The 16,436-nt window shown below is 36.3% G+C and overlaps 1 protein-coding gene across 3 annotated transcripts in view; it reads left to right on the top strand.

Annotated features, from left to right (window-relative positions):
- Positions 1-16,436, top strand: part of LOC139168004 (glypican-5-like) — a 462,110-nt gene that overhangs the window by 86,379 nt on the left and 359,295 nt on the right. For all 3 annotated transcript variants that reach the window (XM_070753248.1, XM_070753249.1, XM_070753247.1), the window contains exon 2: positions 11,583-11,744. In XM_070753248.1, coding sequence (XP_070609349.1) covers positions 11,583-11,744 — 162 coding nt within the window. The remainder of the gene's footprint in view (positions 1-11,582; positions 11,745-16,436) is intronic.

Raw genomic sequence — 16,436 nt, 5'->3', positions numbered from 1 at the left:
GTATTCCGTTCTTAGGAAAGAGCCACCCTTTCTTTCTTTCTTTCTTTCTTTCTTTCTTTCTTTCTTTCTTTCTTTCTTTCTTTCTTTCTTTCTTTCTTTCTTTCTTGATTTGTATGCCGCCCCTTTCCGTGGACTCGGGGCGGCTCACAACACAATAAAACAATTCATAACAAATCTAATAATATACAATTTAAAATTTAAAATAGTTAAAAAAACCCATTTTTAAGCAGACATACCTACAAACATACTATACATAAATTATATAGGCCCAGGGGAGATATCTCAATTCCCCCATGCCTGACGACAAAGGTGGGTTTTGAGGAGTTTACGAAAGGCAAGGAGGGTAGGGGCAGTTCTAATCTCTGGGGGGAGCTGGTTCCAGAGAGTCGGGGCCACCACAGAGAAGGCTCTTCCCCTGGGGCCCGCCAACCGACATTGTTTAGTTGACGGGACCCGGAGAAGGCCGACTCTGTGGGACCTAATCGGTCACTGGGATTCGTGCAGCAGAAGGCGGTCTCGGAGATATTCTGTTTTTAAACTTCCGTTTTTAAACTTTTGATTTTGAATCTATAATTGTAAAAAACTGCTTTGGATTCAGCACAAATGAAGGTAGTTCATAACGTCAGGCCATTGGAGGAAAACAGATCACCCTTGAACCTGACATATTTGCTGGCTGACTTTGGGCCAGTTCCTTTATCTCAGCCATAGGAAGGAATCAGTGGCAAACTATTTCTGAAAAACCTTGCGAAGAAAACTATAAGGACTTGTTCAGACAACTTCAGATTATTAGATAAATTGGTGGTGGGGAGTGGAAGAGAGAAGAGAAAAACCCTTCACTCCTCCACTCGAAATAGAATACACTATGAGACTAGACTTTCAATCCTGGGCCTAGAAAGTTTAGAACTAAGACGCCTTAAACAAGATCTAAGTATTGCCCACAAGATCATATGCTGCAACGTCCTGCCTGTCGGCGACTACTTCAGCTTCAACCACAACAACACAAGAGCACACAACAGATTTAAACTTAATATTAACCGCTCCAAACTTGACTGTAAAAAATGTGACTTCAGTAACCGAGTTGTCGAAGCGTGGAACTCATTACCGGACTCCATAGTGTCATCCCCAAACCCCCAACACTTTACCCTTAGATTATCTACGGTTGACCTATCCAGATTCCTAAGAGGTCAGTAAGGGGCGAGTACAAGTGCACTAGAGTGCCTTCCGTCCCCTGTCCTATTGCTCTCCTATATCTCCTATACCTTTCTTCTATTCCTATATCTCTTCTTCTATTTTTTCATTGATATGTTCTATTACTATACCTTCTTTTCTATTATTTCTTAGATATATTTTACTATGAGTATCTCCTCTATAACCTTCATCATGTATTTTACTATGTGTATATAGATATATACCCACTAAAACCCTCATTGTGTATTGGACAAAATAAATAAATACATAAACAAACAAACAAACAAACAAACAAACAAATAAATAAATAAATAAATATCTCATTTGCCAGAAAGTGATCTTCAGCTCAAGGAGAGCATTGGAGAGCATTCAGAATGTTTATCAGAAAAGCCAACGATCGGGAGAAGGCTAAAATATTATGTTATGGGTCTTTGTTCTGAATGGTTAAGGGCACTTTCAACCAGATGCAATTTGAATCACTTTTTAAAAAAAAAAATTAGGCAAGTAATTCCATACTATAAGTTTAAACTGTGTAGCAGATTTTTAAAAAGGAAACTCTACTGTTCAAAATATTCAACAGCTATTGGACCCCCAAGAGAGATGAATATCTTTGATAATTAAAACCAGTTCTGAACATGAGCTGGAGCTGAAAAATCTACACATGCTTATCTGGGAACCCCACTGATCTTAAGGGGACTTATTTTGGAGTAAACATATACATATTGTTGTATCTTAAACCAAGCTTTGTAGATAAACCTGTTTTATGAATGATATCAGTGGAATAATATGAACTTTAAACTTCAAAATATTTCTGAATTTATTTCCCGTAGATGAGCATCATGAATTTACATCTGTGAAACATAACAGGAAGTTCTAACAATATTTATTTTCTAGACAAATATGCTCTCTCACTCTTGCACAAAATTCAGCTGTCGGACTCTGAGTTTTCCAAATGGGATTTTCATTCTAATGAAAAGGAATTAGTATGATAAATGGAAAAAGAGCTTTTGTATTAATAGCTTTGCTGTAAATTATGAAAATAAATTACAATTAGCCATGCAAAATAGGAAAATTAATAATTGAAAAGTGGCACAAGGTAGATGGTGTAAAGCTATATGTTATAGAGGCAAGATAGTTTAGCTTTCACAGAGATTTGTCCCATAGAGGCAATGTAATTTTCTATACTGAAGCAAGGAGGCTGGAAAAGTATTCCAAAAGCCTATCCTTCTCCTCTGTAAGGGTTAAGATTTTTGATGAAGCAATGAATGGCGGGACCTTTCAAAGATGGGAAACAAGCAGGGATACTTGTAAAAGGCAGGAGGCAGAGGATTAGATCCAGCATGGCGTTAGATGGAGAATCTCATTGTATTGCTTCTCAATTCTCTGCAGTCCATCATGAAACCTTCTTGTGTTATAGATCAGTGAAAGTGTTTTAATTAAAGTAAATCTTGTGTGACTTAGTAGAAAGGCGTTCTTTTGGAACATCAAATAAATAAATAAAATAAAATAAATAAATAAAATAAAAAAATAAAATAAAAATAAAATAAAATAAATAAAAATAAATAAAATAAATAAAATAAATAAAATAAATAAAATAAATAAAATAAATAAAATAAATAAAATAAATAAAATAAATAAAATAAATAAAATAAATAAAATAAATAAAATAAATAAACTGTGCCTCCAAAGATAAGATTGATCCAGTGATGGGCTACCAAAATTTTTACTACCACACTGTGGGCGTGGCTTATGCATTTTGTTTCAATATCTTTCAGTGCATATTTATTTATTTATTTATTTATTTATTTTCTATGCCATCCTTCTCAAGGCGACTCAGGGCAGCATACAACAATTGGGTGTTCTGGGGTACAGCTACATTTTCGCTACCCCACTGCGTTCCCCCCTGTCCGGGAAGTAGCCCACCCCTGATTATCTACTATATAAAGTGTATGTACACACACACACACACAGCTCTTCTAAAATACACATTATACACATTCAACCTCATTTACTGTGATAGGAAAAAACATACCCAGAGCCCAGAAGGGAAAAAAAGAAAAAGAAAATAAAAATGTTGCTACCGCTACTGCGTACCTGACCGTACCCGTAGGAGCCCACCACTAGATTGATCCCACCTTGTTGCTTCTCGGCAAGGCCTTGAAGATATGGTTCTTTCTCCCCCCTGCCCCAGGAGGTTTGGACCAGTGATGGGCTCCTACAGATACATTCAGGTATGCAGAACCGGTAGAAAAAATTTGGTCAGGTACACAGAACTAGTAGAAAAAAAATGAATTTTTCCTTTTTTCTGTTCTGGGATCTGGGTATGCTTTTCTTATCGCAGTAAATGAAGTTGAATGTGTTTAATTTTAGAAGAGCTGTGTGTGTGTGTGTGGACATACAAATACAGTTTATTTAGTAGATAATGTATATTTTTGTGTGCCTGTGTGTAATATGCACATACACATATGGCATATATACATAGAATTAAAATAGTCTATTTTGGATGTTCAGTAATAATAAATAGATAGGGAAATTGTATCTCTTTGAGGCGAGGGGAAGCCAGGCATTCTAACCCTATCCCAAAACTTTGATGTGAATGACGTCAAGTTGGCCACCTTTAAGCCAGTCACATGTCCTAAGCTATCCCATGGTCACATGATTGTCAAGCCACTCCCGCCTGGTCACATGACTGTCAAACCACACCCACACAATAAGCCATGCCCACAGTGTGGTAGTAAAATTTTTTGCAGCCCTTCACTGGTTTGGACCATCCATTCGAGGTCAGTCACTTGATTTACTTGACTCTGTCGTCCCCGCTGTGAGGTGGGGGACAGTTTAAACTCTAGATTGTTAACTGTGTGGATTTCTGGACTTGTGATATTGTATGCTGCCCAAATCTTCTTCAGTGATCTTCTCCACTTTTGATGATTTACTGTATGTTGATGAAACTGAGAATGTTGGAAGAAGCATGTGCAAATCAGCAGGTATAAATGGGTTTTTCTTGTTTTATATAGAATTAAATGACTTTTCTTTGGAAGAAAATTATTAAGAAGTGGGATTTTGTGAAGATTTGAATTAACCTCTAAATGAAGTTAAGATGACATCTGGGGTCAACGATGACTTGCTGATTTTGGAAAAATAAAGTGAAAGGATTTGATTTTCTGTATTTCTGCACAACCACTACCACTCTTCCTCATTTCACCTGTGTTGCAAGCTCTTGTGGCATTTTACAGATATATGAAGTGTTTTATGAAGTCTAAAACTAAAATAAGGCATGCATGCTATAAAATTGCTGAGCTAAATACTTTCCGTGATTAAATGTGAACTCTTCTTCATTTATTTATTGATTCCATTCACTTTCTGGTTCTCACCATACTGGCATTCTGTGGTGGTCTCAAACATGTTTTCAACAGACATATTGTTTGCCTTATTACAGGTTTACAATATGCCAAATAAAGATAATAAAACTTTTTGTTTAAGTTGTGGGAAATTTATATAGACTGTTTCAACCATTCATTGGATAGGAACCATACATTTTACTTGGAATTTGGGAGCAGTAAACTACTATTCACTCTAGAAATTTTATTACTGAACTGTCATTCCATTCCATACAAATTCAGTGCAAAAACACATTATTATAACTTTGCATATTTTATAAATGTGGCATTAAGTCCTAAATTAGGTGGGGAATTGGACACTACTTCGATAAAATATTGCCTATAGTTGGACTGAGGATTCTTGCCATTTCAAAGACAGCATTCAGTCATGACTTGGACATATAAAGAGTAGAACTTGATTTTAGAGCTTATGGTCTAATTCTATGCTATCAGCAAATGGAATTAATTCCGATTTGTATTTTACATTACCCACTGCAAATAAAGTACCGTATGTGTTAAATGATCTCCACTTAAATAGAAGCATTGGAAACTTTATTCTCTTTAGCATAAGCATTTTCCATCTGGCACATGGAACAGAACTGTTATCATTTTTATTTTGCTTCTGGAAGGAGATCAGTTTCCACTTTGCTATTTCCACTGCTAAAATATTTTTTTCTATCCAGGCTGAGTTAAAGATATTTCACTTTTCTTTGAAAAATACACAGCCAAATTTCTGATTTCACACTTCTAAATATTTGAGGCTGCATATGTGTCTGAGCATGCGCCCCCAACAACACTCTTGATTTTTGGGTAAAGAACAGAGTGACAAAATGGTAATGAATAAAATGATATTAATAAAAACAATAATGCTGCAGCAACAAGAACTTTTTTATATGTGCATAAACTTCCTATTTATGTTTTAAACACATGTATGCATCTTTAGAATTCAGAAGGTCAGAGGTTTTGCCATTTGTTATTTCTAAATCCACATTTGAATCTGCTTCAGCCTTATGCAGTACAGAATGTTCAATCTCTCTAGCTGCTTTTATATCCAGTTTTGGGATAGTACACAATCATAAAAGTAACTTTTGAAGGCATTGGTCCCAAATATCTTTGAATTCATTCCAAGTTAAAATAATTTGTTCCATCTGTTTTAGTAAATTTCTTCCTTTAATTATACCTTTTAGTATTTTTTTTGTTCCCTTTAGTGAATAACTTTCAACTCTTTTTATTCTTTTTTCTTGATTAACAGTATTTTTCCACAGGAAGATTTCTTATATTTAATTATCAAAGTCTTCCCTTTTTCACATTATCCTACATGAAATATTCCTCTAATTAATTTCAAACTCTTATCTCAAATCCATCTAACCCCTTAGTCTGTTTATAACTTTCACAAATCCAAATTTAATTCCCTACTACTGTTTATTCCAAAATAGTTAAGTCCTTAAATTTCCTTAAAAATATTTTGTACTGGCGGGACCCAGGGGAAGAGACTTCTCTGTGGCGACCCCGGCCCTCTGGAACCAACTCCCCCTAGAGATTAGAATTGCCCCCACCCTCCTCGCCTTTCGTAAGCTCCTTAAAACCCACCTCTGCCATCAGGCATGGGGGAACTGAGATATTCTTTCCCCCTAGGCCTCTACAATTTATGCATGGTATGTCTGTATGTATGTCTGGTTTTATAATAAGGGTTTTTTAGTTGTTTTAGTATTGGATTGTTACATGCTGTTTTTATCACTGTTGTTAGCTGCCCCGAGACCACGGAGAGGGGCGGCATACAAATCCAATAAATAAATAAAAACAAACAAACAAACAAACAAACACATACATAAATAAAAGAGATGAAAGTTCATGTCACAAGATTCTTAACAGACAAACAGCATTTATCAAGAAATAATTCCGAAAAGAGATATTCAAATCCTGTGTCCCTTGCATATTGTTGAATTTTTGGATGACAGCAGAAAGTTTTGGATGACAGCAGAAAGTACTATGGTACTCAGAAAGTCAATAGAAGGCAATTTGGCAATTCCTTAATTGCAATTTTTATCATATATTCTTCTTTCTCATTCCCTGAATTTTATGAAAAGTACAGATTTTGTTCTCTTTGTAGTATTTTACCTCTTTCCTTTTTCTGCTAAATATCCATTAAGCAGAGAATGTTGTACATCACCCTTTAAAGAAATCCTAAGATTGAAGTCTGGAAGCATTCTGTCCCTTTTTAAGCATTCAAATAAAAATTGGATGCAGTCCAAATCCCTGGCTAAATTATACAATGGCTCACTTAGATACCTGTTTTCTTCAATCTCCGGCACTTTCACAAAGAAACTGGAGTACTGTATCAGGATTGGAAAAGGCTGATATGTGAGGCTTGCAATAGATATAATAAAATAGATAATGCTGATGTAAAGTGGCTATCACAACATACCTTCTATCATTAGCTCCCTATTCTCTACCCCTTTTGCACAAAATATTAGAATATTTTCCTCAAATTACAATGATTAAATATGTAGTAGAAGTCCGACTGGTTGATCAAAACTAAATGTAATATTGTTTTTAAAAAAATAAGATTCCAACAGAAACTTCAACTAAAAACAATCTGCTTTTAATGTAAATCTACTGAATGTTCAATATTTATTTCACATTTCTCATACTATACCCATATAGTTTTATTCTGTATCAAAATTTTATTGTATTATTAGTAAGTTTGAATTTTGGGGGGAAGCAATTATTAGCTGTGAGATCCAATTTTCCAAAATAATAATTTTTTGAGAAGTAATAATTGCGAACTATTTGTATTCACATGTTCAAATCTACAGCGAATATACTGCATAGCCCTGTTAAAAGCTCATGTAAGTGTAAATAAAAATCAGATTAAGAGAAATCATTTCATCTTTAATTTAATGTATAAGCTGTATAATTCAGTTGAAAAACAAACTAAATCTTTTAGTGAAAGAATAACAATAAAAATGTACAATTACTTGGTTGCATAAGTTGCATAAACTAAGATTTTGTTAAAGTACCTATTGATTTTTTTTGGACAGCATTTAGGTTTTTGGGGTACAGAGGTGGGTTTCAGCAAGTTTTGAACATTTCTGGAGAACCAGTAGTGGAAATTTTGAGTAGTTCAGAGAACCAGTAAATACCACCTCTGACTGGCCCCACCCCCATCTATTCTCTGCCTCTCGAGTCCCAGCTAATCGTGAAGAAATAGGAACTTTGCAATAACCTTCCCCTGCAGTGAGAAAGGAATGGAGGTTTTGCAGTATCCTTCCCCTACCACATATACTGGCCATGTCGATCAAGCCAAACTATGCCCACAGAACCGCCAGTAGAAATTTCAGAAACCTACCACTGGGTAAGAGTTTATCAGCATGGCAAATCTTGCCATGGGGATTTTTGCTCATTCAACTTTGTAAAAGTGCTCCAAATCTATTGTATTGAGAGGGTATCCCCTTTGCATAGGCCTCTTCAGGACAACCTTGAATACCAGAAGTATTTCACGAGAAAAGTCTTGCGCTCTTCTGTATACAATAGAATTCCTTATGCTACTAGGCTCGAATTTCTCAGTTTGGATGACTTAGAATTGCAACACTTGTGGTCAGACCTAGGTATTGCTCACAAAATTATATGGAGTAATGTTTCATTTAAAATGACTTTCTTTTATTTTAATCACAATAATATGTGTGATAACAACAGCTTTAAACTTAATGTAAATCGTTTTTACCTGACGGCAAAACATTTCTGCAATAGAATTGTCAAAGTCTGGAATGCTCTACCTGATTCAGTTGTTTCAGCTATAAATTTTCAAAGTTTCAGTCATCATTTATTTATTCAATTTTTATGCCGCCCTTCTCCTTAGACTCAGGGCGGCTTACAACATGTTAGCAATAGCACTTTTTAACAGAGCTAGGCAATTGCCCCCACAATCTGGGTCCTCATTTTACCCACCTCGGAAGGATGGAAGGCTGAGTCAACCTTGAGCCGGTGATGACATTTGAACCGCTGACCTTCAGATCTAGCAGTCAGCTTTAGTGGCCTGCAGTACAGCACTCTACCTGCTGCGCCACCCTAGCTCTTCATCATACTTTACATCATACTTAAATGGTTAGTAAAGGGGTTCATAAGTGCACTAATGTGCCTTTTGTCCCTGTATTTTTATTCTTTTATTCTTGTTCTCGCTTTTGTTTTGCAAATTCTAATAATCAATCAATCAATCAATCAATCAATCAATCAATCAATAAAATAAAAATAAATGTCACAAGTTATCAACTGGATTCCAAAACTTTTATCTTATGGTGAAGCCATTCTTTTGTTGATTTGGATTGTTGTCATGTTGAAAAGTGAAATTATTCTTCACCTTTAGCATTTTAGCAGAGGTTGAAAGTTTTGTGTCAAAATTGTCTGATATTTGGAACTGCTCATAATTCTCTGCACCTTGACTAAATTCCCAGTTCCAGCGAAAGAACAACAGCCTAAAGCATAAAGCCTCTGCCATCATGCTTCACTGTGTGTATAGTGTAATTTTGGTGATACACAGTGTTGTTTCTGCACCAACATTATTGGAATTATGGCCAAAATTTTCAGTCTTGGCTTTTTTCAATCTTGATGTAGATTTTGGCAAATAGTGGCCAAAGTTTCCTGCAGCTCCTTTAATAATGCTGAAGGGCTCTTGGCAAGCTCTCGGATCAGTTTGCTTCTTGTTTTGCCATCAATTTTGGATGGACATCCAGTTCTTGATAATGTCACTGTTGTGCTATATTTTTCCACTTGTTGACAACAGTTTTCACTATGTTCCATTGCATATCCAATGCCTTGGAAATTGTTCTGGATCTTTTTCTTGACTGATACCTTCCAACAATTAGACCTATTTGATTCTTTGTAAACTCTTTGCAGATCATGTCTTTTGCTGGAAGAGTCAACTGAGTCAATCCTAGTAGAACAGATGGTCTTTATATGGACTTTGTCAGACTCTCTTTAATTGGTGGCAAATGTGCATTTTTTAACATCATATTGAATGTGATTAGTTACTTCTGAAACCAGCCCCATCCCTACTTATAAAGGGTATGCATACTTATGCAATTCCATAAGTTTTATAATTATTTTATTCTTCCCTAAAAGATTTTAGTGTTTTTCAATTGAATTGTACAGCTAATATGTTATGTTAATGATAGAAATTTTTCTTGAAGTGATTTATTTTGATCTTTTTTTATATCTCAAAACTGTATTTAAAAATATGAATTATTTGCTTAGCCTAACTGAGAATTGACTATGACTCTATTTGGTTAATTAACAATTGTGATTTTATATTTTGATTTTATTTCTAATAAAAGAATAATATGTAAACATATATTTGCATTTCAATATTTATTTTCATTCAAGGTACATAGTGACTGGCTTAGACATCCATTTCAGGTAGATTTTGGTTGTCCAATTTCAGTATACTAATGTATACTCAGATTCATGAGGATCTTAGAGAATCAACTTATTTGCCTTTCTTTGGGAAGCTTTCCATTACAAAAAAAATAGGTTCATTCAAGTTAGTGGCTTTGGATAGTTTAATCTGGCTCTAAAGGCAGCATCTGCAGAAAGGTGGGTCACTGAATGCATTGACCCAGCAGCTTTGCAAGCTGGCGTACAGATGTGCCCGCAGCTTGAAATCTGGTATGAATTCCTGAGTGGTAATATGCAATGTGCCATTCAGTTATTCTGCTGTCTGAATTTTCTCCTTTAGTCATCCCTTTTCCCTGTTCATTTATTCTACAGTATCTGTGGTGGCATGCCATGCATTACATTTCACAATGTAAATGTTGCTTTTGATATTTTTCAAATTATTGCTAGTGTATATAATTACTTTTATTTATTAAGTTCATATAGCTGCCCATCTTTAATTTGGCTCATTTTTTCAACAGCAGTCTCATTGAGCGCAAACAAACGTATGTGAAATATTCTCTCCTGAATCTAGTACTGAAGAACCAAAGTTTTCATATTCACAGGAGGATTCTTATGGTGACTTCAAGAAATTATATTGGGAATGTGTCTTGTTCTATGTTTTGTCTTTAAATACTCTTTTGTTTCATATCGTGCTTTTTGGCATGTAAAAGATTTATTACATTCTACTTGGGAGCTATAGGTAGGCCCTAGTCTGCAGATATTATCTTCACCTTCTATGTGTTTGTCCAAGAAATTAATGGGGCAAGGAATCTTAGCAACCGACTGCTGTTAGGGTCTCTATGTCACAGTCCCCTCTGTTTTTTGTATGGTGATTAATAGTTTTCCTGAAGATAAATATTTTCATCAAACCCAGTGTGAGATGCATAGGTGGGAACACCTGCAAAATTCCATGTCTTCATGATATACGGTCTTGGGAAGAAGAAAGGTTACATAGTCTGTTTTTCACTATTCAATAATACCGCTTTGTTTACTTCAGTGCCCACCATATGGATTTAAGATTCTGTAACAAAAAGAGCAGCCATATATATCAAAGTGAATAATTGAAGCTCTGGAGAATGTAATTTAAAGGAAAAAAAGTTGATGTTGTGCTTTGGAGAAAGTTTGTAAGATTACGGCTATATATTTCATGTTAGCATAATCTGTTAGCATAATCATGTGAGCAAGACATGATACTACATGTTTTTTAAAAAAAAATTTTTAAATTAAATACATAAAAACACAAATACATACAAACAGACACACCAATAGGGGTACAATTTCCCCATGTTTACAATAAACTGTCATTGGCTAATATCCACAATTATATTATCCCTTATGTACATATCTACACTTTATATTTTGATTGTTCTTCCTTTGTTACTTTTTCTATAATGTTGTATAAAATAGTCTTACTTCTTCTGCAATAGTTTATCTTTAACTTTCTTATCAATCATTTGAATTCTTGACATTTTCAGAGTTTGGATTCTTTATTTTTTGATAACACAATATTACTTTGCTAGTAAGAAATGTTGTTGGTCTTTATTGTGTTACTAAATATATTTTCATTTTATTTTTTTGTTGGTACAGATTCCAGTTTGCAGATTTGTCAACACAAATCAACAACATGTTGCACTAAGAAAATGGAAGAAAATTATCAAGCAGCTGTTAGAAGAGAGAGAATAGAGAACACCCAGACTCTAAATTTTGAACTGAAATATATGATTGTCGGTCACATTACAGCTTTTCAAGGTAGGAACATTGGCACTATGATAAATATTTCCATTTATTTAAACATTTAAAATCATGTTTGCTATATCACTTCTTTCAACATGGTAATACTAGTCAGATTGATTGATTTTAAAGAATGCCTGACTCTAAAGTGACTATGAGTGCCTTATACTTTAAAATAATAATTAAAAAGAACAGACATGACTACGATTGTCTGGACAAAATATACTACATATATTATAAAAACACAACAAACTATCTAAAACCATGATTTCCCAAATACTGAGATAAAGCCAGATTTGAAATGACTTTTAGAGCAGAATAAGGGTGGAAACCTAAAAACGATATAAAAGAAACACTACTGGGATCAATCCACTGCTGGGCTGGTCCTATATTCTACAGAAACATGGAATAATTCTGGTGTCATTAATTTCTCTATGAACAGGAAATAGATGTTGCTGTAGATTAAGGAGAGCTTCATACTATTCCTAATGAACAGGTTTCATATTTTAGCTAATTTCCATACAAGACCACGAGCAAAACAACAATAGGCAGCTTTTTCCACTTGTTTGTCTCTAAGGGTTTCATACTTTTATAAATGTATTATTATGTTGGATGGTAGAAATTACTTTTGCTGTTTGGTACTCTAAACTGCGAGCTATAGAGGAGGGGATCTGTGATGAAGGTGTGTGGAAGAAGCAATTTGTTTTATTTCATTGTCTGGAAAAAAAATAGTCTTAGTAGTATTCTACATAGTTCTGAAATTCTGGCATCGAGTCACATTTGACTCCTCTGCTTGCCAAAGGGAAAATATAGAGCCATTGTTGACTGACAGTGAATTATTCAAGTGATCTTTCAGCATCATTATAGAATAAAGCAAAGGTCAGAATAGATTAACCTGTCAGACCCTGAGGTCAGTCAAGCAGCTTTATTGCTTAACTGAGTGAAATCGGTCATTAGACTTTTCAAAGTAGCTTGAATTTACAAGCACTTTCCAGAAACTCCTGTCCAAATTATTGTATTGTAAATGATTATAAACTTGCTTTGTCCACCTTAGGTGAGAACATGTCAGCATTTCAGCTTTGCCTTCTTAAAGTCTCAAAGGGTCATTTGTTCCCTGAGTTGGCTGAAGTTTCAAAAGGTGCTCTGAATCCTTTATTCAGATGACACTGTATCCACATTATGTTGCTTAAGCAGGGATCTTTGGTTTTCATTTCTTTATTTCATTCTGAAATCATTTCCCCTGCATTTAGCTTGGTTTATTGTTTTGTGACATAATTATGAAACATTAAAGGTGGCATGCAGGGCCGCCGATAGGCCAGTATTACTGCTATTGGCGTCAGGGGCCCGGCCAAATTGAAAAAAAGGGTGGGGGGGTTAATACATAATTGGTATGTCGCAAAATAAAGTAGTTTTAAAATGGTGGGGGGGGGGACACTTAGGCTGTATGGGCCCCCAAAATTCCTGATGGCGGCCCTGGTGGCATGCCTCAAGCTGATCTGCTGATGTAAGCTTCTTTCACTTTTCCATGAGGAAAAGTGTTGTGCTGGTAGAACTATTGATACTTGGACTGAATATCAAATTAGGCAATTCAAAAACTCAACAATTGGTAATATGTATCTCCAAACCTATGACCTCCCTCCCTCCCTCCCTCCCTCTTTCTTTCTTTCTTTCTTTCTTTCTTTCTTTCTTTCTTTCTTTCTTTCTTTCTTCTCTCATTAATATTTCTTACATATCCCAGAATGTTTCTGTTAAAGTTTAAATTTTCATTTAGATGGGATAACTGTAAGCATTTATAGACAGAGGATAGATTTCTACAAAATAAGATATATGATGCTCTATCTAGAAAACTATGAACCTCTTGTATTCAGGCCACTCTATAGAAGGTAAGAAATAGAAAGAGTGCCAGCAGTAAAGTTATATTTTAAGCAGCTGTTCCCATATCATGTTGCTTTAATTAACAAGTAGGAATAACTTGTAACTGAAGTAAAGTTGTATTATTCTTTAGCTATATGTGTTTAGGCTTGCACCTGGTAATAAATGTGGTGAAATTTCAATATTTTTCCACATTTGTTGCATTTGTGGAGGCTGATCAGAAAGACCACTTAGGATGACCTTTTCTCGTGGAGGTTCTAGTTGTCATGGCTGAAACAGATTCAGAAAATTCTGATGACGAAGAACCTCCTCTGGCTGAAGCCTGGGAATCGACAGCAATCAAGTATCTGAGGCAGACTCCTCCAGAGATCATCCAGACTGTGCTATCAGTCAAATGACAAGGTTCCTGTTGGCAAGCTATTGCTCAGGCCTTCTATGCAGCCTATAGTCCAGAGACAGAAGTACAGTGGTACCTCATGATACGAACTTAATTGGTTCCAGGAGGAGGTTCGTAAGGTGAAAAGTTCGTAAGACGAAACAATGTTTCCCATAGTAATCAATGTAAAAGCAAATAATGCGTGCAAATCCTTCAGGAAAATCCCAAACTTTAGAAGGGAGGCGAACAGAGGGCAGGGAGGAGCAGCTAAGGGGGGCGGGTGGAAGAAGCAAGGCTAGGCTAAAGGATGAGTGGGAAGGAAGAAAGTCAAGGGGGGTGCCCCTCCCTTTTCTTTCTTCAAAAGACACCCTTTCAGTGCCTCTGCAAGCACGCTGTTCTCTGCAAAAATTTTCCTCCCCCAAGCTGCCCCTCCCTCCTCCCTTTTCTTTCTTAAAAAGACACCCTTTCAGTTCCTTTGCAAGCACGTTGTTCTCTGCAAACTCTTTCCCCCTCCAAGTCGCCCATCCCTTTTCTTTCTTCAAAAAGGAAAAAAAAAAGAAACCCCTTCATCCCAGCAGCAGTGGCTTGGGTTCGTAAGGTGAAAATAGTTCGGAAGAAGAGGCAAAAAAATCTTAAACACCGGGTTTGTATCTTGAAAAGTTCGTTAGAAGAGGCGTTCGTAAGATGAGGTACCACTGTATATGGTGTGTTTTCTTGCCAGATAAGATAACATCAGTCTTAATTAGTTTTCACCTGCAATTGTTCTACTCAGCCTGGCACTGTTGGATACAACTGAGCTAAATGGGACAACCTTTCCATGAATGCCTTGAATCTTGAGTTTGGAGGGGTCAGTCTTTTAGAGGGATACTATTACATAACATAGATATCATGATGGCAAGTGGTACCACAAGCAGCTTTGTTGTGTCCCCAACAATAGCAGAGAGCACAGCTGTGGGCTCTCTAAATAGCAGGAAATCTTACCTCGCTGATTGGTTGTTGAGTAATGACAACCTGTTATAAAAGGAGTTGTAAGAAGGTTTTACTCACACCCCTTGTTTTAGCCTGTATGCATTGGGTTTGTTTTACTAATATGTACATGGCCTGCCCAGCAATGCGTGTTTACGGATTTGGAGGCCCACAATTGTTTCAAACACCAGTAATGGCACCACCAATTGATTCTGCATCTAATTGCTCGACTAGAGGGTATTGTTACCACCGGAAGCCCTCAATTGCTTCAAACACCAGGAATGATACCATCAATGGACTCCGTGCCTGATGCCTCTGGTAGCACGGTTGTCATTCCGGAACCTATTAGAACTTCCGGTTCTCCACCTGAAACTGAGTTGGCAGATATTATCACTCAACAATTCCCCATCGATCAACCAAGCCGCATAGGCATCCATCGTATCTCGATGAGTTTGTCTGCACTTGCCAAGGGTGGGGGGAAGGGTGTTATGTCCCCAGCAAGAGCAGGGAGCACAGCTGTAGCCTCTCTAAAACAGTGGGAAATCTTACCTCACTGATTGGTGGTTGAGTAATGACAATCTGTTATAAAAGGAGGTGTAGGAGGGTTTTACTCACACTCCTTGTTTTAGCCTGTAGGCATTGGGTTTGTTTTATGTGTTTTATTGCTACAACTTTTATACCTTTGAACTTGTCCAGTATTTAACAAGCTTTGCTTAGCATAATTTCCTTAGATGGATTGAATATGGTTGGATTAGGCTTGTGATGGTGAACCTATGGCATGCATGCCACAGATGGTACACGGAGCTATATCGAAGGGGACGTGAGACTTTGCCATGTTTCAACTCCAGCGTGCATGCATGACCTGGCCAGCTGATTTTCTGCCTTGGGAAAGGCTGTTTTGTCCTTTGGATGCTTCAGGGAAGCCCCAAAAGCAAAAAAAAAAAAAAAAATCCCCCAAAGGACAAAGATTAATGGATCAAAGATGCTTCATCATCCATAATAAAGTTTTCACAGATGTGGAAATACAACATCCAGAAATTGTTCTGTCGGGCTCTCTGGTAGACTCCTCCCAAAAATTCACAGGTACAAATTTCAGACACACACACGTTTGAAAATTCAAAACAATGTTCTTTATAATGAAAATTCACTTAAATTAAGCCCTCTTTTGGTATAGCAAAGAGCACTCGTCTCCAAACAAACTGGTAATTTGTACAAGTCCCTTATCAGTTCTGAGATACTTAGCTTGCAGCTGTGAGGCAATTCACAGTCTTTCTTCTTTCACAAAGTGAAACACACTTTGCTCTGGTTTAGTTTCAAAGCAGGGAAAAAGCAGCACACAAAAGGTCAAAGTCAGTAAAGCAGGCATGAAACACAACAATCAGATAATCCTCCACAATGGCCAAACCCACAGGCTGCTATTTATAGCAGCCTCACTAATTACCACAGCCCCACCCAACCACAGGTGGCCTCATTTTCTTTGATAATAATCTCTCAGT

This window comes from Erythrolamprus reginae, chromosome 5 (assembly GCF_031021105.1).
Source record: "Erythrolamprus reginae isolate rEryReg1 chromosome 5, rEryReg1.hap1, whole genome shotgun sequence".
Classification (NCBI taxonomy): Eukaryota; Metazoa; Chordata; class Lepidosauria; order Squamata; family Dipsadidae; genus Erythrolamprus; species Erythrolamprus reginae.
The sequence above is the reverse complement of the archived record's forward strand: the minus strand, read 5'-3'. Positions and strand labels throughout refer to the sequence as shown.